Source organism: Notothenia rossii (assembly GCF_949606895.1).
Source record: "Notothenia rossii genome assembly, chromosome: 1".
Taxonomy (NCBI): Eukaryota; Metazoa; Chordata; class Actinopteri; order Perciformes; family Nototheniidae; genus Notothenia; species Notothenia rossii.
Genome location: NC_136912.1, coordinates 84,348,223 through 84,371,326, shown reverse-complemented (window position 1 = coordinate 84,371,326; position 23,104 = coordinate 84,348,223). Strand labels below are relative to the sequence as shown.

The window sequence follows — 23,104 nt, the reverse complement described above, 5'->3', positions numbered from 1 at the left end:
TTGTTCCTGCTGTGTTAAGAAAAGGATTTAATATAAAGAAAGGACAGCGTGATCTTTCAGCTAAGTGTTCCTGAGAAACGTCTTTCAATCTCTCAGCCTCTCTCAGCATGCAGTCTCAGCACCTGGAGAGCCAATATCTGTCGGTCAGGATATCTTCCTCTTGTTAAAGATGTCCAGAGTGCAGAGCTTCTAGGTACAGACTATTGACAATAGCAATTTAATTAACTAATAAAGATGAGAGCATAACAGTTTTTTTCCGATGGCTTCAATCACGCTCTGTTTATGCCACTCATAAGCAGCACTCATTTGCTTTCCCTCACACGTTTTGGAGCATAACATTTGCACGTTTCCAGAGCACATGTCTCTCTGAGTAACCCAACAGTGTTGAATTTCTTGGAAGAAAATATCAATGAGTGACGTAGGCTGTAGCAGCCGATGTCTGATGCTGTCTGTAATGAGACGTGCTCAGACTAAGGGTAGCCAAATATTAAATCATGGTATATATCATCAGTCACCGTTTTATTACAATACACTTACTGTAAATTAGATTGATAAAGTACTTTGCATGTCTGGCAATCATGAACTCAGATTACTTCCTTCTCTGGATTTATTTTATAAATCTATTGATTTGTAAGATAGGGAATAAGACAATCAAAGACAACGTGCACACACGTGAGCAGCAGGTGTGGTGAGGCTGAGGTATTGGCCAATGGTCTTTATTATTTACAATTTGATTTATTTAGAATGTGTAAAACAATTATACAAACATTTAACATGAGAATTGTTTTACAATACAAAATTAAGCAGTGTCAAATTGATATACAAAAATATGACTGATTCTAAATTGTATATAAACAAATAATCTACTTAATTACACGTCCATTTTTCTTATAGAAATACATTTGTTATTGAAAAACAAACAAAACAAAAACAACAAATAAACAAACAAATACATAAAAGAGGTAAATTATATTCTTTAAAATTGCGAACAAAATAAATAAATAAACTGCAAACACCCTGTTATGATTAAACAACGTCATCAAATGAAATACTTCCAGATAGCTACGACCATTTGACCAATGACCACATCAGTGAATACTGTAACGAAAAGGGTCAGATTAGCCAAATTGTAAAATCACATATCCTACGTTTCCCCCCTAGTTAGGTGGGGTAGGTAAGTTTGAGAAACCGCCTCGAGATTCACTTTTTGTTATACTCCATGGAATGCTCTTAACATCCCGATAGCAATGAATATCTTAAAAAAATACATTAAAAAATGTCATCTGTGGAAGCCGTAGTACTGTAAAAAGCACGACCAATCATTTTAGCCTTCCATCTGTGCACAAACTTATCTCGTGCCCTCATTGGTCATGTGCACGTTCGTGTGTGTTGGAGGAGGGGCTCTGTAAGGAAGTAGCAGATTTCTTCCAGTTGTGTATTTTCAAATTCTAGCGCACTCGAGCTGGTTTCTCCAAAATTACCTACCCCACCTTTAAGGTTATGATTTTCAGTGCAATTATTTTTGCAATAAAGTTTGTCTGGGCTAGCGACTTCACAAAGTCACTGTTACCTGCCAAGCAATACTTCAGCCAATAATGATACTACAAATCGACATTTTTACCCCTCTTTGTTTGTATTGAATAAACAAATGACATCCTTCCTGTGAGCATTAGGAGAAAACATGCTTTACTCTTTCTGAAATGAGTTGCATAGTGAAACTTCTTGATACGTATGACCACATTATTTCAAAGACACTTCAGCCTGTTCTTTATTTTGCTCTCTGTGTGTTTTTGATGTGGTTCAGTCTACTCTGAAAACTGATGACCTCATATCAGAGTATGTGTGCTCACGTGTGTGTGTGTGTGTGTGTGTGTGTGTGTGTGTGTGTGTGTGTGTGTGTGTGTGTGTGTGTGTGTGTGTGTGTGTGTGTGTGTGTGTGTGTGTGTGTGTGTGTGTGTGTGTGTGTGTGTGTGTGTGTGTGTGTGTGTGTGTGTGTGTGTGTGTGTGTGTGTGTGTGTGTGTGTGTGTGTGTGTGTGTGTGTGTGTGTGTGTGTGTGTGTGTGTGTGTGTGTGTGTGGGGTAGGTAATTCAATGGGATTTTTTAAAAAGCTTTCTGGATTAGAGTGTTGTTGTGCGTGACCACGGTTGTTTGCTGTTGGTTTTGTCTGTGCGTGCGTGAGCGTGTTATTCAACCGGAGGTGAATCATTAATGTGTTTACTCCCAGCTTAGCTTGTGCAGGCTGACCCGGGTATTCCTGTCATGTTGTCAGAAGTACATATTAGTTTATATATAAATCATGTTTTATACATCATGGACAACAGGATTCCCCCAGGCCTAATTCTGTTGCTCTCCAGGGACTGGATGAGTGGGTGTGAGAGTGACGCATACTGATACTCCCAATTAAGGTGAAAGGATGCATGTGGGCGGAAACACCTGGAACATTAGCATATAAACAACTGTGTGTTTGTGTAGGTGTGTGTGTGTATGTAATGCTTGAATCATCAGTTTCGTAGATTGATACTTTTTTAAGGTCCAGATGTTCCGACAGGAAGAGAAAGTTTTGTTCCACACTTGCTTCACATTGTTGTATTTAGCCTTAATGTCACTAACTTCAATGGATTTTGAGATGATAGGACCCCGCGTGCAGACATTCAAAAGACCCCACAACAAATCCCACATGGGGGCAAGATATAAAAACATAATGCTTGTTAAGCCTCGTTTTGTTGTTGTTTTGTAACTTCTTGTTTGTGTTGCATCTGTCTCCAGTTTTGTGTTTCTTTGTTGTCATTAGGGGTCTCTTTGTAATTGTTTTGAGTCTCTTTGTAGTCATTGTTAGTTTCTATGGGCTTGTTTTGTGTTTCTTTGTTATTGTTTTAGGTCTCTTCGTAGGGCTTTTGTGCCTCTTTGTTGTCGTTGTATCTCTTTTTGCCCAATAGCCGGTTCACTGTTCCGTTAATGGTCACTAACTCTAGCCTCATGTCAAATGAAAGTCATTCACTGTACTGGAAGGTATTTAACCTTTCTATTTTAAGACCTTTGCCATTTGGAGTTCTTAAACAAATCCCTGCCAAGTCTCATCTGGGTCTTTATTGTTCTCTGAGACAGCAACCTTAAAAAAAAAAAAAAAGGGTCTTGAATTCTTGGTCTGCTAGCTTTGAGGCCTATAAATGGTACATTCCGTCCTGGGTAGCTGGGCAGAGAAGGCTTTTTATGGATCACCTTTTAAAGAATCTGAAGAGGCATGTCTGAGACTTAAGTCCAGGTTCTGCACTTCAGCTCCCACAAAGACATCAACATCCTGACACTCTGCTTTTCACTGTCAAATAGAAGGGGAAGAAAAACTGTATTTTCTATTTGTTTTAGCTCATAACTATGGCAAAGGGATCCAGGTTGTGTTGACTGTTTTGAAAAGGCATGTTATGTATAGGATGGTGTCAATATGTTTATATTATTGGAAAAAAATGACTGTTTTCATGGGTACATACATTTAATCTCACATATGCCAAAGTATGGCTTACCGTCTGCTATTTTGGAGACTTCAGTGGTGTTTTAGGTTTTACACATAAGGGGTGAACACCATTTACTCTGTGTAAATAAAAAAACAAAAAAGCATTGGTAAAAACAAACGAACCAACCTGCATGTAATGTGGATTAAATGGAAATCAATCAAAAATAGAAACATATGAACATCACGGTGGCGCTCAGACAAAATGTAAAAGGCACCACAGTCAGTAGGATACATTACATCAGGACCAAGACTGTCTTAACAAGCTTTCATGGGAGCCTACAAATAAGTTGATGTTCCAGTCTGGACCAAAGTGACTGACCCATTCACCCACATTACCCTCCCCATCCATAAAGGTAGTTTGGCAAGTACCATTTATAGAACAATGTTTGCATGAACCCTATCAGACTAGCAGGTGTTTATTCTTAACCAGATGCAGACCCTTTAGCGGTGACTCATAAGCGCCACAGAGCTGTTTTTAGCCTCATCCAACAGTGCAGGATTGGTCCTAATGCAGCAGTGTTCAAGCTCCTCATCCTGAAGTGACTCAGGAGTTCGCCGCCTGTTTGGTCCATCAGAGTTGTTTATAGCTGTCTGTACCACCTACGACTATTCGCACACAAACATGCAGAGTCTAACGGAAGGGCAACCGCTTTTCAACAAAGCACTGTGTTTACTGTCGATTATCACAGTTCTAACAAACACTTTCAAATCAAACTGTGTACTTGGTAGGGGTGCTTTGGGGTGTTAACATGATACTCATGCTCAAATGTGTTGTTTGCCGTTTTGCAGGCGACGTATCGTCCTTTTCTGCAGCAGATCCTGGAGGAAGTCTTCCGTCCTGACAGACCTGAATGTCCCGACATCGACTACATGTCCGGAGGCCTCACGGACATGCTCAAGACCGGCTTCAGCATGTTCATGAAGGTCAGATATTGCTGACTACCACACATACACACACATACACACACACACACACACACACACACACACACACACACACACACACACACCACATGTGTATGTAATGGGGTCAGTCAGCTCTGTGATATCCTCTTGACCCTCCTTTCGCACAACTACCCACTGTGGAGATAAAGTGCCCTCTTCCACTGCCTGTATATGACCTGATTTGAAATTTGAGTAGGCTTATCATGTCTGCACATGTTCACTGTTTACCCTTTTCGACCAATGAACCATCAAAAGCTCTGTAGTACTTTTTATATATGATTTTTGATGTGCTTACTTATAAAGGTCTAACAACTATACAAATATACATTGTATTCAAACAGATTTGCTTAACAATATCTAAATGCATCTAAGCATGACACCCGGTCACTGTTTGGGCAAAAATATATTCCTCAAATGCTATCTGGTATTAAGGAACTGATGCTTCCCACAAACAGAAACACTGGAAGAGAAACAGATACTGTCAGGGATTGAACGTCTAAGTAACAAGAAACCCTTTTATTCTTATGATCCTTTTCTTTAAACAATGTTTCATAGAATAGGAATTGTTGGCAGGAGTTTTACACAATCATTATTTATTCATTTATTCTTAGAACTTCTATCTGTTTCCCTACATTTTTAGAGCATTAGTGCGAGATACAAAAGAGCAGAATGTTTGGGTTGAATTCAGATTCCTCCAAAAGATGCGTAGTTTTGGGCTTGTGGGTAATGTTGATCCACCACAGTCTGATTGTCTCACATCTGGGCCTGCTTAAACGGATGATAACCCGGGGGGTGGGGCATTAGACGGGTTGTGTAACCACAGCCTGGTTTTACACAACTTAACAAACTTGGCCGACGAACCACCAACTCAGACGGACTGCGTCTATAAACCTGAGCTTGGAGCGTTCTGCAGGAGCACACCCTTTATGCTGTAAAACAACCCCAATAAAAAGTCTATTTTGAACCACAGAGCCGCTGCGTATGCTACAGTTTCTATCGTTAAACACAGCCAACCCTGCAGCCTGCGTTCTGACTGAGGGAGATCTTTTGCACAAACTGTGGAAATGAGAGTTTATGTTCGGTGTGTCCTACAGGTGATCTGGCTGCTGCAGTTAACATCAGCCACCAAATAAGCCCTCAAGTCAAGGCGGTTATTATGAAGCTCAATTTGCTGTTTGCTTCTTAGGAGTAAGGAGCCATGTTGCAGGAGCACTCCAAGTCTTACAATGACTCTGAAGCCATGTCATTAACACGTGCAACATGAATTGACACCGTGTCACATTGCTTTGTAATCTCACACTTGAAAGCAAGGCACGTTTATTTATATAGCACCTTTCAACACAAGGCAATTCAAAGGGCTTTACATAAATGAAAGGCATTAAGAAACATATTATAAAATGGCTAAAGATAATAAAACGTGAGATACACACATCTGAAATGTTTAGGTCTGACTCTCCATCATTGCTATTGCTACTTTTTTAGCAGAAATAGTTTTCTATGACCTCACTTTCTTTCTACTTTCTTTTTTAAATGATCCTTTAGTTATTTCAAGTGTTTCATGCTAAACGAACATAAGAGCAAATTACGTAGTGTTTGACAATGATAGTGAAGCTTGACATCAGGTCTCGCTGACCTGATAGTATGTGAGCAATGCTGGCAACATGATTCCAACCTTAAAAATCTGTCTGAGGCACCTCATAAAATACCTTTGATATCAGCAAGAGCAGTGGTGATGCTGGGTCCTGATTCCAAAGTGGAATTTTAAATGTAGGGAGGGTCGTGGAGCAGTGCTTTTATTTTAAAGTACTGTTTCCCTCCTCGTAGCGAGTATCCAATTGAGAGGTGACAATCAGAATCAACTCGCAGGACAAGTTATTCTGCATTTATCACAGTTTTGAATCCGCTCCAGATCCAATAGGCAATGATGCACATGGAACGGTTCTTTCATGTGTGGTCAACATATAATAAATCAAATCAACAGGGATAAGGATGATTATAATACTTTTTTAACACCCAACACATACAGTTAATATGCCCTTCTTAAAGCCAATAGACTGATCTCTAATCACAAAAAGAAAAAAAAATTAAACTCAGCACAAATAAAATAAAAGTCATCTGTTTTAATCGGTCCCCTGAAACATTCATCAGCTCTTATTTGAAAGGCAGACTTAATTAGAAATACATATTCAAAATCAACAACCACCGTAACATTGCTGACTCTGTTTCCTGTGTCAGCTGTCATGAACGTGACACACGAGGACCAAATGAAAAGAAAGGCGTCCAAGTCTACCCACAAGGGGAAAGCAATCTTTCCCTGATTTTTAAAGAGTTTTCCGTTTAAAAAAAAAAAGCTGCAAACACGTGCTTGTTTTGGTAAGAATAGGGAATACGCCAAAAGCCACTCATGGCCAGAACCTTGTTTTTGTGTAACATTTATGAACATTACATTCATTAAAATCGATGAGCTGTTGATGTATGTTATCATCAGGACATACAACAGAATATTTTTTTCTCCTCACGTTCACTAACTGTCACATCTTATCTCTGCACACTTCCATCAACCTGTCCCTCCCATGGCAGAACACGTTTCACAGCATTTGTGTATCCAGCAAATCGGTGATTAACCCGCACATGTAGTTGAAGTGTCTGTGTCACTGAATCCGTGTTTTCAAATTCTGAATACCACTCGAGCAGAACACTCTAGAAAACCCAAGGAGGCATCACATTATTTGGCTTCACATGTCACACATGAATCATCCCTGACATGCTTCACGCCAGCCCGCTGGGGCCACACGTGTACAGCCACTCTCTCCCCGGCTCCGCCCCCCCGCGGCTATGATTGCTCGGTTAGCCTCCGCACGCTGAATGTGTGCTCTGACTGCTGCTCGGCAACCAATAGAACGCTCAGCCATTATTTCCCCATCAGCCAATCACGCTCAGCGGAAAAACACACTGACTGTACTCACTATAAAAACCCATCTTAATGACAGTCATTCATGTTCCTTGGTGCACAAGCGAATTATTAGTGAGTGAGTGAGTGCTATACTGGAAAGGGGCTTCATGATAACGCTTCTATCTGCAAGCGTTGTATGAAAGTGTGTTTAAACACCTGCTTACAAATCCACGTACCTGCCATTAAAACACTTGGCCAGTAGACCTTATCCATTGAGCTTTAAGCCCAATCATCACTGTCACTACAATATCACATTGTTAATCACAGACTATTCTTTAGTAAGAAACTGTATCTCCAATGGATTAGCACTGACCAATCACAATGTCCCGTTTCACAGGTGAGTCGCCCGCATCCTGGCGACAACCCCCTGCTCTTCCTCTTCCTGGTTGGTGGCGTCACTCCGGCAGAGCTACGTCTCATCAAAGAGAGCGTTTCCACTCACAAACCAGGAACCCAGGTGAGTAGAGGCTAGATGAATAATATGTACATCTCTGCATCATCATCATCATCATCATCATCATCATCATCATCATCATCATCATCATCGCTGTGTTTTCTACCTTTCCTGCTGTTTAAAGGTTTGAATTCTGTTCATTTCTGTGTCTGTTTTCTTCAGCTTTTGTATATTTTCCTTAAGAAAATAACCAAAAACCGCTGATAATCTAAAGGTTTCTTTTCTCAAACTGTCCCTGTACCAAGGCTGGTGAAGTATTTCCGATCTCTTTAGGAGAAAGAAACTAAGGAAAAGTTTGACTTAATTGTTGAGGTCCCTTTGAAAGAAGTTCTTGGTGCAGCTTTATTGACTAAACCATGTGTATTTTGATATTGCTTGGACCTGAATATACTGTTTGAACGTTGCTTTCCAAGCATTGTTGCAGTGGTGGACTGTAACTAAGTACATCTCTTCCAGTATTTCATTACAATGTTAAGGTATTTCTGTGTTATCATACTTCCAACTTCTCTATTTCAGAAGAAAATATAATATGTTTCACTTCACTGCTTTTGTTTAATGTACAGTAAGTACATTTTGTTATTCTTCCATACTTGTTTTACTTTTATGCTTCTTCATTTGACTTATTCGAGATTTTTTTGACTTGATGTTAAAGATCTGAGTATGTTTTCTACCATGGTCAAGAGAAACTGAAGCACTGGGTTGATAGAAATGAATGAGTTGTTGAGTGGATGGTTATATGTAAGGCTGCCCATTATCAGAACCCTGAATGCCAAACTTTGAAAATGGACTTTTAAGCCAATGAATGAAGTAAAAGTGAAAAGTGTTTCGTTCAAACAAGCATGTGAGCATCTATAACCACCCAATAGACATGAAAGAAATGATGTCTGGATGATTCACTTTTATAAACCTTTGATACTCTATAACAATAGGTCTTTTAGAGTGTTTTCCCGATCAAAATAAAAAGCTGCATATACGTGATTGTTCCTGTAAGAATAGGGAATAAGCCAAAAGCCACTCATAGCCAGAACCTTGTTCATGTTTAAGAATCAACATTCATTCACATCAATGAGCTGTTGATGGATGTTATCATCAGGATATACAGTAGAATATGTTCTTCTCCTCACTTTCACTAAGTGGCACATCTTATCTCTGCACACTCCCATCAACCTGTCCCTGTCCCTCCCATGGCAGAACACATGTTTCACAGCCTTTGTGTGTCCTTTGAAAATGTACTTTTAATCTAATGAATGAAGTCAAGGTGAAACCCAAACTTAAAAGTCTTTCATTCATAAATTCAAGTGAGCATCTATAACCATCCAATAGTCTTTGATATGTATGTGTCAATTAAATAAACATTGCAGATAGAGATGGTGTGTGGATGATTCACTTTATAAACCTTTGATATGCTATCACAATATGTCTTTAAGGGGTGCTAAAGATTCATTCAAATGCTAACTCAAATCATTCATCAAAAAAAGTCAGAAATATTCAAATTGAGCATCCTGAACTGAACTGACATTACGTGTAATTGGGTCGTCTCTTTGGTCATAATGAGAGATACACTGTGGCCATCAGAGGGCAGGTTAGAGACAGGAGAATATGTGACATTGAGCCAACATCCCCACTGACCTACATACACAGGTGGCAGTAACACGCCTCACATCCATGAGCTGTTGTGTCTGTCTGCCTGTGTGCTCATGACACTGTAGTGCCGATTACATATGCAGTCCACACAACATGCAAAACATGCAAAACATGCAGATGAACGTGTTTTCCCTGTGAGAGGGGATAGGGTGGGGGGGAGGAGAGGAGGGAGACCAGGCTGGGTTATGTGGGTTTGTCTTAATAAAAGGCTTTGAGAAGGAGGTCAGATGAAATGAAAGGCCTGGCGACGATCAAAGCCTTCCATCTGTAATCAGGAAAACTGAATAAAGACGAGCTTACACTAAAAGGGCTGGGCCACACACATGCTGACCTCAGAACACACACACACACTGACCTGAGCACATGCATGCCCTGCATACTGTACGCTGGCGAGTGTGTGTGCATGATGGCGGATGTCTGTGGGCCAGACGCTGATGAATAGTTACAGTGAACTGCAAAGTTTCCGTCTTGCACTTGGACTAAATTCCTCCGGAACACACTTACCCTGCCACTACAAACAGGCCCATTGCCATTTTAGGTGCTGACCCAGAGTTAAAGCAACACTGCTGCAGGAGAAACAGAGCTCCTCTGTTATAGAGCATACTGTAAGAGGACTGGGGATCTTATTTTAAAGAGAGAGCTTCAGCTGAAGTCACTCAAAGTATAGATAACACACTTTTCTCTTGGTATGACGGTTGGAGGAAGGAGGGATTATTTTTGTATCTAGGTTTCTGTCATTTTTCTTTAAAGGCAAGTAAAATATTCACACCAAATTTTAGTTGTCAGTGTTGCAAGACTATTCATCTTTTGTATTCAAAATAAGTTTAAAATGGATTACCTACCTCAAATGTTGCTTTCTTAAGTGTCAAATCCATGTAGACTAAACAGTTTAATATAAAACGTTCATACCAGTAGCTTCTTTCTTTATACAGTGAGGCAAAAAAGTATTTAGTCAGCCAACAATTGTGCAAGTTCTCCCACTTAAAAAGATGAGAGGCCTGTAATTTTCATCCTAGGTATACCTCAACTATGAGAGACAAAATGAGGAAAAAAAATCACATTGTCTGATTTTTAAAGACTTTATTTGTAAATGATGGTGGAAAATAAGTATTTGGTCAATAACAAAAGTTCATCTCAATACTTTGTTATATACCCTTTGTTGGCAATGACAGAGGTCAAACGTTTTCTGTAAGTCTTCACAAGGTTTTCACACACTGTTGCTGGTATTTTGGCCCATTCCTCCATGCAGATCTCCTCTAGAGCAGTGATGTTTTGGGGCTGTCGCTGGGCAACACAGACTTTCAACTCCCCCAAAGATTTTTTATGGGGTTGAGATCTGGAGACTGGCTAGGCCACTCCAGGACCTTGAAATGCTTCTTACGAAGCCACTCCTTCGTTGCCCGGGCGGTGTGTTTGGGATCATTGTCATGCTGAAAGACCCAGCCACGTTTCATCTTCAATGCCCTTGCTGATGGAAGGAGGTTGTCACTCAAAATCTCACGATACATGGCCCCATTCATTCTTTCCTTTACACGGATCAGTCGTCCTGGTCCCTCTGCAGAAAAACAGCCCCAAAGCATGATGTTTGCACCCCCATGTTTCACAGTAGGTATGGTGTTCTTTGGATGCAACTCAGCATTCTTTCTCCTCCAAACACGTCTAGTTGAGTTTTTACCAAAAAGTTCTATTTTGGTTTCATCTGACCATATGACATTCTCCCAATCCTCTTCTGGATCATCTAAATGCTCTCTAGCAAACTTCAGACGGGACTGGACATGTACTGGCTTAAGCAGGGGGACACGTCTGGCACTGCAGGATTTGAGTCCCTGGCGGCGTAGTGTGTTACTGATGGTAGCCTTTGTTACTTTGGTCCCAGCTCTCTGCAGGTCATTGACTAGGTCCCCCCGTGTGGTTCTGGGATTTTTGCTCACCGTTCTTGTGATCATTTTGACCCCACGGGGTGAGATCTTGCGTGGAGCCCCAGATGGAGGGAGATTATCAGTGGTCTTGTATGTCTTCCATTTTCTAATAATTGCTCCCACAGTTGATTTCTTCACAGCAAGCTGCTTACCTATTGCAGATTCAGTCTTCCCAGCCTGGTGCAGGTCTACAATTTTGTTTCTGGTGTCCTTTGACAGCTCTTTGGTCTTGGCCATAGTGGAGTTTGGAGTGTGACTGTTTGAGGTTGTGGACAGGTGTCTTTTATACTGATAACGAGTTCAAACAGGTGCCATTAATACAGTTAACAAGTGGAGGACAGAGGAGGCTCTTAAAGAAGAAGTTACAGGTCTGTGAGAGCCAGAAATCTTGTTTGTTTGTAGGTGACCAAATACTTATTTTCCACCATCATTTGCAAATAAATTCTTTAAAAATCACACAATGTGATTTTCTGGATATTTTTTCTCATTCTGTCTCTCATAGTTGAGGTATACCTAGGATGAAAATTACAGGCCTCTCTCATCTTTTTAAGTGGGAGAACTTGCACAATTGGTGGCTGACTAAATACTTTTTTCCCCCACTGTATATGTATCTAAAAACCTTTTATTTCATACATGTGATACATTGTATGCTTGTGTCATGTCTGAAAGAGTCACTTTGATATGTTATCAGGACCAAAGACATCCTGTCAAGGGATAATCCTGGAGCTATATAATAATAAATAAATCAAATGATGAAAATAAAGCCAGATGAGGGCACCTGATTCACGCTGATTGCCAAGGTGCACATTACTCACCGTAACATTCAGGTCATCTATGAGCCTTGTGTCACAGTGACCCGTTTTCACCTCCTGACGGTGTTGTGCTCTCTACAGGTGCTGGTTTTGTCTACCAGATTGCTGAGGCCGACGGATATTCCCGAGCTGCTCTTCACCACCCAAAGACTGCTGCCTGACATCGGTGTTTAAGGGGCCGTCACGTGGAAACACACCATGCACACACACACGTGGAACAACACATGATGCGACCTCTCGACACCTCCTCGGGTGTGATTTGAGTGTCAGTAAATGAGAGTCACTGTCAAAGCTGCAAGAGAAAATCAAGGAAAACGATTCAGCAACATTCCTTCCCTGCTCATGTCTATGTGTGTATTCTAAAGTGAAATCTAAAGCTATGACATTAAAGTACCTATTGGGTTTTATTTTTCTTGCAGACATAATTAAAAATGTAAATATCCGAGTGTGTATTCCAAACAGAAACTCTCCATCCAAAGCCGCTTTAAAGTGTTTTTCAGCAAGAGGTGTGAAATGATGTTAATATGAAACAATAAAACCAGTGACTTGTCAAACACGGCCCTGTGATGATGCCTTTCATTTGCTCAATTGTTAGGCATTTTGATCAGGCTGTGTTGAAAGTAGACTGTATGTGTAAATTCAAAGAAGGCCTGCTGTTGTGATGGAGAATACACACAATCTGTTAGGGTCCATTCTCACCTCAACACTTCATACAGAATGATTAACAACACGTTTCACAGCGTCTGCTTTGGCCCATCATTTGCTCACACTTAGAGCTCGTCTTCACACTCCTGCGTCCCCCTCCTCCCAATCTCCCTTTACTCTCTTCCACATGATTCACCTCAGCTATTGTTTAGTACGTTTACCCACCGAGACTCCTGCATTGACAGCCAGAGTGGACCACATGTCCAAAAGAGGAATACATCCTGTGTTTTCAGGCTTGTATGACAGATTACACTGGGATACATTCATGATTGCCTAATTCGATTATGGACTGCAAATAAACAGATCTCGAACATAATGAAACACACATTCAAGTTAATTGGAAAAGGGATTGATTTATTTGTCTTTATCCTCAGTAGAGCCTGAACATGAACTCTTCCCCTGCTGTTGGTTCAGGCTTTTCTTTAGATTTCTTTGTCATCTTGATTTTCAGTGGCTGATGACAGCACCAGGGTTGTAGGCAGATCTAAGGACCTGAGAAATGGCAGTACAGTCATGCTTCTCTTCTGCAATGCTATTCATTAATGCTGTTATCTAAGCATTTGCTAAGAATGGGTTTGTCCATTAGCCAGACTTCCTTCGCCTGTATTAGTCATCCCCTTCACATCATCAATGACGTTCCTCATTGTGTCTTAAGGCCAAGCTATTGTTCGATTGATAGCTTTTATTTGATGATTAAAAAAAACAGTCATTGCATTTGTTAAAGATGAAAACACTATAAAGCCAGAAGGATTTTTGTTCCATTGTCGTCGTATAGCACTTAACACCTCATGATAATCAACACACCTAAGTGCAGACGCTACAATCTACATATTCACAGGTAGCTACGTCAACATGCTCTTATGTTAGTTATAAAGACGTAAACATATAAATTGAATATATTGTTGCTTTGTTACCATTCCTTTATGATCAGTTTGAAATGCTCTGTGAAATACAGTTTCAGATTTGTGGGCAGAATATCTCTGCTTTACGCTGTAGAGAAATGTGTTCTTTCTCATCAGACCACAGGTTGGAAAGGGAATATTTAATCGTTCTCTTATAAAACAGCTAAGATGTTTTTAAGTAGTGAAAATGATTGATAATGCACTGATACCATTTTGGTAAACCATCTGAAATGAGTGATTTGAAATGTGTCGTCTGCTTACGTCATTGTTTCGGTTGTCGAATACACATTCAAACTGATAAATGAACAACCAGAGACATAGAATTCAATTTCATCATTTTATTGTGAACAAAAAGTCATGTTTGGAACATATAAATAACAATAAGCACTTTAGATCATTTCATTTTATAAAGTGCATCGGTATAATAACGGCCACACGCTACATATTGTGTCTGCTGCCCAGCTACAACCCCCCCCCCCCCCCCTTCTCCCATCATTCTGCACAGTGATGCTTCTGAACACTGCAAACATATACTGCAGGTATTTGCATGCAAGAAACTTAGTACACACACACACATGGCTACACAGAGCCCTGGCTCAAGTGGCTGGTATAATAAAACCCAGCATTTAGTGGTGCCAAGAAGCGGCAGTCTGAATAAAGAAAAGCCACAATGGGCAACACAGCTAAAAATAAGCCGGCCTTCAGCTCTGCTGTTGCCAGGAGAGCTTAGTTTTCTTTCTTTTTTTTATGTGCAGAGAGTCTTGGGCTCAGTCAGCCTCACAGCTGCTTCTGTGTTCATAAATGTAGTTTCTGCTCCTGAACAGATGATGAACCTCCTCACACATGCTTTCGGACAGAGCGATCACCTGCCACTCAGAGGTCATTACCAAGAATCATCTCGCTACGTAGAGCTGTGTCACATCTGCCTTCAATCGGCCAGACTCAGGACTTCAGTTGAGAAGCGTACATCTTCTGCCTGCTTATCTCAGCTTTCCTCAATGCTTTCTTTCTCTGGCCACCCGGGACCATGTTCATTTCTTAGTGCTCCTCACACCGAGGTGACAGTCCGGACTTTGGCTGACAGAGCTTGCTTGAAGCGCCTCTTCAGGTCTTGGATGTTGGGGGACTTTGGCCTTGGGATGAGGGGGGAGCGCCTCTTCTCTGTGGCGGCGCTGGTGGAGTTGGAGGCAGGAGCCGGCTGCTTGGCTAGCTGGCAGCAAAGCCTGTGGAAAGCCTTGTGCACCTGGCTATAGTCCTCGCTGGCAGACACTTCATAGAAAGAGCAGCCCAGAGTTTCGGCCAGCATAGGGCCCTGCTGGGCGTCGACCTGCCTCAGGTGCAGCAGGTCGGCTTTATTGGCCAGCAGGATCACCGGGGGCATGTTAGCGCCTCCGGTACGAACCACCTGCTGGTGCAACTGCTCGATCAGATCGAAGCTGCGTCGGTCGGTCACAGAGTACACCAGAACCACAGCATTAGCCCACTTGATGGAGCAGGTCACATGATCTGGTAAGTTAATGCCATTATCTGTCATCTGGAGAGGAAAGAAAAAAGGAGACTGATTAATACTCAACCCAGAACACTTACTTAGAAAAACATTTTAGGCATTGTCTATTAGACTCAAATGAAGATGTAATGTTCCCTGACTTTTTTTGCAATTAATCTTGAGAAATGAAAGGAATGCTGACTGAGGCAGACAGGAGCTATAGTGTTACTGCTGCAGAACAGAGAGGTGTGGATGATGGAGGAGTCTGGATCGGCATCAGGGTATCATTTACCCTGGCCTCAGACATCTATTAGGCTAAATGGGAGATTAGACAGCCAGACTGAAGGGCTCTACTCCGGGAGAAAATGTACATACACACAGATCTTTGGTTTTTGGACTGGTGCCCAGTCACGAAAGGCTTAGATGATCTTAACAGCCAGACAGGGAATTCGATTATATTATCTTTCTATTGGATTAACCTCCACAGATTTTCATATGTTGAACTATGCGGGCTCAGTTACTTTGCAGTCAACCCAGGGGAAATAAACTGTCTGGTTTCTGTCTGGGAGAAGATAGCTAGAAGGGAAACAAATGAGAATAGAAAAGGATCTTACCTCAACGCCAGGAGTGTCTTGAACCTGGATGGTCACTTGCTCTGCATCGACTTGGACTTCTCTGGAGTAGAGATTACCTGCGCACACAAAAGAAAACCGAAATACTTAGCACGAATTTCTCACTTGGAAAAAAAAGACGCAAATTGAGCCAAACGTCATCATTTAAAACGTGTTATTCTCAGTTACTCACCAGCATTTCTCTCATAGTCTCCGATGAAGCGCCTCGTTAGGAATCTCACCACGAGTGCTAAAATAAAGAAAAATACAATGTTAGACAAATAAACGACTAGAGCACAACATAAATCACTTTAAGATTGAACTGTACGTAAAGTACAACGTAGTCGTTTCTTTTTTTATCCTTTTTCTTACCTGTTTTTCCAACTCCGCTGCCTCCTATCACAGCCATTTTAATGACCCGGTTGGGGACCGAGCTCTCAACTGGTGAATACTCCGCAATGGAACTCATGTTGTGGATAAGACGCATATTTGATCCGTTAGTCAATTTCGTCCAAGTAATACAAAATGGAGACCAAACTGACTCTTGGTTAAAAGGATGAAGTTAATCCTGCATCGGGTTCGGTAGATGGAAGAAGAGTCAACACTAGTGCGTACTGTGAGAAGGAAGAAGCGCACTGAGTGAAAGATGTGCTTCTGAGAGGGGCTCGATGCTTTATAGCGTTGAGGAGGAGGTCACATCTGATTGGGTGATAGTCAACCCCCACCTCTCTTCCCCCTCCCTCGTGTGCCTCCACCTTCACGTGTATGTGCATGCTATACACAAGCGAGAAATGCTGCAACAGGTGGGCTCTATCTGTGTGTCCTTATAAATCACCAGATGGATAGGGAAAGGGGGGGGAATGTGTTTTTTTACCCAATTGAATCAAATTAGCTGCTGTCATATAATCATTCACATAATCTATATATGTTGTAAGGAAAAAAAGATATATTCAAATAATTCCCATTTGTAAACTACAAATTCACTACATTATTTGAGCATTGGTCAAAATAATCAGGTATATTACCAGTAAAAAAAATGTATTATCATTATTGTTTTCATCTTCTTTTTATGTGTTTTGATTTTCCTAATAGGCTACTTTGGGGTCACATTATGTTAAAAGAACAGTTTTGCAAATCATATATTTTTAGAGACACGAAAAGGACGAATTAAATACCGAACAAAATTAGTCAAATAAAATAAAAACGAAAAAATACATTCTGCATGTTTTCAACCATAACATCACAGTTTTGTGAGGAAATTGTGGATGGGGATGGATCCTGTTCACCCTCCAGTGTTGGGCTGCGGACAGTAATCTGTTCAGACATGCCCCTAAACTTGTGAGTCATCCACACAGGGGGTTAATGGCTGCTGATGTTGCACAAACAGAACCCCTCAGCAGACTTGCGCATACACTTAAAGAACTCCTGCTAGCATGCATACAGTGAATTCAAAAGCTACGGCCCAGCTCATCCAGAAATAACACAATATGTCAGCCAGAAAGGCAACATAATCTATATTTAGGAGAGTAATGCAACATAGTTTAACATTGTTTGGTATTTTGTCCAGCAGCTGCTCTCTGCTCTGATTTGACCTGTATCATCTCTTTGTCCCACTTTTTTCTATCTGCTCTGTCACGCCCCCCACATGCCTCCCTCTCTCCCTCTCCCTCTCTCCCTCTCCCATCTTTCAATTCTGTTCATGTGCTCTGAGGTATTTTGGCCTCCAGTTGCAGTGATTATGGTCTGGTATGTATTTTTGATAAGAGCGCTGATGACAGGCGACCGCGCTGAAATACAAAATTAGTGCAGAGGATTCGTGAGCAGACATGGTTTCGTGGTGTGTACACATGCACACACAGAACTATCCCTCTAACCACATCACAGTGAACTCCATCCAGCAGCATTATGGGAAGGACGAGCCTGTTCTCATGCTAATAGTCAGAGAATACTGTACATACCTGAACTTGTTGACATATAAACTGGATTCTCTCAGTGTTCCTGTATCCAAATAAAGCTGAACTCCTGCTTTTTCAAATGAATGATGTGAGTTTGTTTACAAGTTTGAAATCTAAGCCCACGCTGTATTTTTTTGACAGAAAGATAAAATACATCAAGGTTTAGCAACCAGGCGAGAAGGCTAATGATGACAGATAATAGAGGAGGCTGTGGAGGTGTTTTTCTCTGATATCCTACCCTCCGGGATTCACTCAGAAACACTATGACTCACACACACCAGAAGCAGCAGTGACGACAAACTGACTTTAAATGTATTATGAGAGGATGCCACATCACTTCTTTTATTTCTAAAAAACAATATGTAGTTGGCGGTGATACATTTCACACTGCAGTACAGTAACTCTACTCCACTGTCTGTGTATGTGTGCCTTCAGGCCGTAGTTGCCTTCACTTTCCCTCAGGGAGGACTGGAGGTAAATTAAAATACCTTTGAGTCAAGGCGGACAATTATAGCCACAACAGAGCAGAACAAGGCCTGAGTTGGGGATCAGATTGTCACTCACACACAAGTGACAATAGGTGGTTAGGGAGGGTGAAGCGGGGGTAATCCTTGAGCGGGCTGTTATCAGGGAGAATTTGGGGTATTCACTGCAAACAGAGGAATGTTGCATTAATTGGGGGGTTGGCGGAGTGGTTGAAGGCAGGTGAAATCAGGAGGAGGAGGTGTTCTCAGAAGGATGTCCTTGTTGACAAAGAAGTGAGGAATGATTTCCTGAGTTGGGCTCACCTTTTATAGTGAGAAAGAGGCATACAACCGTCACTTGCCCCCAGGTCTGATCCCTCAAAGGAGGGTCATTAGGGATATCAGAGAAACTGGGGCACTTTGGGGCTGCCTTGGGGGAAAACCTCATGAGCTACGGTCAAATGTTTATCATGATAGATGTGTATCATTCTTATTGCCTTTCATCATTGTGAGTGATTATTAGGAGACACTTATTTTGGCCCTGGTCTTGTGTTATCTTCTAGTTACTTTAAAGTTGTGTAAATGTTTCAAAAAAACGTTTCAGGATCTTCTGACAGACAGGAAGATGGGGCTCATTAAATGTTACATAAGAGTATAATGTGCTATTTATAATTTAAGAAATAATTCAATGCAATGGAGAGTAAACTTTCTGTTTTCTTGCAGGACCTAACTACATATGCATGAAAACAAGGGTATGTCAGATTCACACCTCTTGTCATGAATCTCTTTAACGATGTGTTTATATACATGTTTATTTACATTTACAATGAGCAATGGAAATTGTATTGGCTCGCCACAAGCACAAAACACAATGCAAGAGAGGTTGTTTTTTCTTATTGAAATGTGAACCTTGCAACATGTTCAAGCATTTGCATATCACTGAATGTCAACAGCATGGTAAGGGGGAAGGCAGTGGTGGTTGTAGGGGGTTGTGTGTGCTGTGAATGACAATAGCCCCCCCCCCCCCTTACTCACACCTCCTCCTCCCACTAGAGGAATGCCAGCTCAATGTTTGTACATTGCCTTTACATAGAAGTCAAAGCAAGCTTCTTAAAAAACACGATGCACCCCTGTTTACATTCCTCAGCTGATCTCTGGCGTATGATTTTTTTCCACTCTCATTTCTGAGGAATGACGAGCTTGCGTCAGTCTCCAAACTCGTTATGTGCATACAGGTTTGGCTGTTGCATATGTGCATGACAGACAAAGAGACAGATATAACTATAGGTCTTGCAGTAATAACAGAGGGTAATGTTGTTTTCGTCTGGTGTCCATGTGACCATTGATATGTATTTAAAGTAAGACGTTAAACTCTGGGATTATCCTGTTTACCCTGATTGAGAAGTTGTTTTTTTCCTTCTCACGTGTTAAAGCTGTCAGTGAATAAAGGTAAATGTGCACTAAATCTGTGTATAGTGGAATGTACTTATTGTACGTCGCTTTGGATAAAAGTGTCAGCTAAATGCAATGTAATGTAATGATTAACCATGTTAAATGGAAGATTAAGTGGATGTTTTGATATGACAGAGAAAGGAGATAATTTATTCACTATTTTAATAAAGAAAACATCTCCTGTTTTGTTCTGGTGGAGTTGGCATTGTTGGATGAAAAAGGAGGGAGAATAATTACAATCTGAATTACCAATGCTATTTCTGTAAAACAAAATATATTTACAGATTTTTCTATTATTATTTTTCTATTATAGTGCTCGTGTGTGATGTCTTTATTTTAAAGGGCCTATGTCATGCTTTTCCGGTTATTACCCGTCCCCTTGTTTGTTATGTAGCTTTTTCTGCATGTAAACGGTCTGTAGAGTCAAAAACCCTCAAAGTACACCCTGTAGCGCAGTGACCACCAACTGGCGGGCCACATCCGGCCCGCCAGACATTCTCATCCGGCCCGCACGACGGGGGTGACTGTGGCGTTGGCGGAGTGGTTAGTGCGTTCGCCCCCCACCCATTTTTTACAACATCTCGTGAGTAAGGTGCAGTACCGGAGTCCAACAGAGAGGCAGCCGCTGCGGGACAGTAGACTGCCTACTACGAAACCTTCCCTCCCTTGAAGAAGAAGTGATCCTTCGTTGTGAAGAGTCTGCTTTGTGAGCTCCGCAGTCCGCACGACCACAGCAGTAGCCCCGCTGCGACAGAGTCCAACAGAGAGGCTGGAGCTGCGGGACAGTAGCCTAGAAGCAGGGTTGGGTTGTAACGGAATACATGTAGCGGCGTTACGTAATTAGAATACAAAAATCAAGTAGGCTAACTGTATTCAGCTGGCGTTACATTTGAAAACGAGTAATCTGATTACAGTTACTTTCGTAAACCTGAAGTGAATACATTTTGGAATACTTATTGGCATTATTGGTGGAAAAGTTTCCTCACAAAATGTAATATTCATTTCTGGCAGAACTGTGTGCACACTGCACAGCGCTGCAGCATGTCAGAGAGAGATGCAGCGTGTCTGTGAGGCCCCGCCCCCCCACGCAAATGAGAGAGAGAGATCTCTTTTTAAATATATTGAAAGTTAGAAACGGAGATAGTTAGATAAAATGTGTAAGATAACGTTTAAGTAGCATTTATTTATTGTCGAAATGATGACATTTATAACGGAATAAAATCAAAGTGAATGGCCTGCTGCTGCTGAATGCATGGGGCAAGTGACTGGAAAAAGTTTTAAAAGTTATTACATCGTTTCAGATAATACATAATAATGATAATTCATTCTATTTAGGGGCGCCTTTCAAAGCACCCAAGGACACCTTACAATTCGTAACATATTCTAAGGAAAGGTTTTAAGACAGTACAAAGAATGCAGTCCGGGCATACTTGCCAACCCTCCCGATTTTCGCGGGAGACTCCCGATTTCATTGCCCTCTCCCGGTTTCCTCCCGGGGTCATATTTCTCCCGCATTTCTCCCGATTTCTGACAAAATCAGATTTACACACGACTGTTTCCACTCGGACTTTAATACAGCTACACCATTGTTTGGTTTCCGTGGTAACACGTCTCTTTAGTAGCACGCGCAACTCAAAGTCTGAGGGTGAGGCAGATATTCACAGAAAACAGAACAAGAACCAACAACTACTCTACTCTCTGCTCACTCCTGTAAAATACAGGTCCAGCCCACACATATGCTCCATCAAGGACGGTGCTACAGGCCGCAAGACAGTGCACTTACAACTACAATAAGCATGTTAATGTTAATCTAACAGCTCCGGCGATCCACTAGCACCCCCCCCCCCCCCAATTTTGCATTGCTCCCGATTTCTGAGGTCTAAAGGTTGGCAAGTATGAGTCCGGGTGATGTTTTTTATGTGGGGTACAAATGAGAGGGAGTTGTCCAGAATGACACCAAGATGTTGTGTTTGAGTTCTTGATGAGCCATTAAAACAAGTGTCTCCTGTTCACCAAAACATACCCATCTGTTATGGAAAAAGAAAGTATTCTAAAATTAATCTGAATACGTTACTTTTTTAAGACACGTAACTGTAACTGTATTCTGATTACTTTCAGAGCATGTATTCAGTAACTGATTACATTTACAAAGTAACCCTCCCAACCCTGCCTAGAAGTGATCCTTCGTTAGCATGAAGAGTCTGCTAAGCTTTATGCGGTCCGCAGTACCTGAGCGTGCTCCACTAGCGGGCCAGCGATATAAAAATTGCTGGCCCGTGATAGTTTCTATTGGATACATTTTGGCCCTTGGAGAAATGTAGTTGAGGATCCCTGCTGTAGCGTGTAGCGAGTAGAGCTCTAACACAGAAACTACCTGTCTATGCTGCCCCAGAACGCCTCGTTGGAGATTTCTCATTTTCCATTGTTTTCTTCCTGGGTTCTGTGACGTGTGAACACCCAAATCAACAACAAATGAATTGGCCCAAATGGACCAATCCGCGGAGCACCTCACACACCAGGATCCCTTGGCTAACTAACAGGGAGTCCCCATTGAATTGCATAGAGCGCCCTGAACGCGGGTAATAGACGATTTGGGATCGCGGAGAAATGCTCTCCGCAGACCCATTCTCACATCGTTATAAATTCTTACTCAATATCAAGCCTCACTTATTGTTTTCACTTCAGCTGTGAGTGTTTGTGTGTGCTCAGGATGAGTTTCGCTTGTTCTCGCTCAGGGGCGGCGCCAGGGGGTAACAATTGGCCTAGCAACGGCTTAGCAACCCCATTATTTTGTTATGAAAATATATCAATATATATTTAGCCTATACACATTCTCGCGAGATCTATCAGGGGTCGTTGTGAGTTAAAGCGCAAACTGTTACTTGGCTAATGCTGTTATAATTCTCAGTATGTGAACACAGATCGAAAATGGAAAGATTTCTCACAAGTCAGCATAAACGACTGCGATCTCCAACGGAGCCGGTCCAGCCGGACAACCCTGTGTGTGTGTGTGTGTGTGTGTGTGTGTGTGTGTGTGTGTGTGTGTGTGTGTGTGTGTGTGTGTGTACGTGTGTGTGTGTGTGTGTGTGTGTGTGTGTGTGTGTGTGTGTGTGTGTGTGTGTGTGTGTGTGTGTGTGTGTGTGTGTGTGTGTGTGTGTTTTCGGTGTGTGTGTGTGGAGGGAGTACGAGACGGTAGGAGTTGTCTTGTAGTGGAAGCCTCGCAGCAGCAACGAGCCTCGCAACGAGCCTCGCAACCGAGCCTCGCAACCTCCCGACCAATCAGAGCACACTGG

General features: G+C 41.7%; 2 protein-coding genes across 2 annotated transcripts in view; one reads left to right on the top strand and one right to left on the bottom strand.

Moving 5' to 3' along the window:
• The window catches only part of scfd2 (sec1 family domain containing 2), an 84,809-nt gene extending 72,015 nt beyond the window's left edge, over nucleotides 1-12,794 (top strand). The window contains exons 7-9 of the mRNA XM_079692806.1: nucleotides 4,299-4,433; nucleotides 7,745-7,864; nucleotides 12,318-12,794. Of these exons, the coding sequence (XP_079548932.1) occupies nucleotides 4,299-4,433; nucleotides 7,745-7,864; nucleotides 12,318-12,410 (348 nt within the window). The 3' untranslated portion in view covers nucleotides 12,411-12,794. The remainder of the gene's footprint in view (nucleotides 1-4,298; nucleotides 4,434-7,744; nucleotides 7,865-12,317) is intronic.
• A 149-nt stretch (nucleotides 12,795-12,943) lies between these two features.
• rasl11b (RAS-like, family 11, member B) lies at nucleotides 12,944-18,334 on the bottom strand. Its single transcript, XM_079693861.1, has 4 exons — nucleotides 16,313-18,334; nucleotides 16,134-16,190; nucleotides 15,944-16,020; nucleotides 12,944-15,377 (listed from the first exon to the last, which is right to left on the bottom strand). Exons 1-4 carry the CDS (start codon nucleotides 16,425-16,427, stop codon nucleotides 14,892-14,894), a joined length of 735 nt encoding a protein of 244 aa, XP_079549987.1. The 5' UTR covers nucleotides 16,428-18,334; the 3' UTR covers nucleotides 12,944-14,891.
• Nucleotides 18,335-23,104: the final 4,770 nt, after the last annotated feature.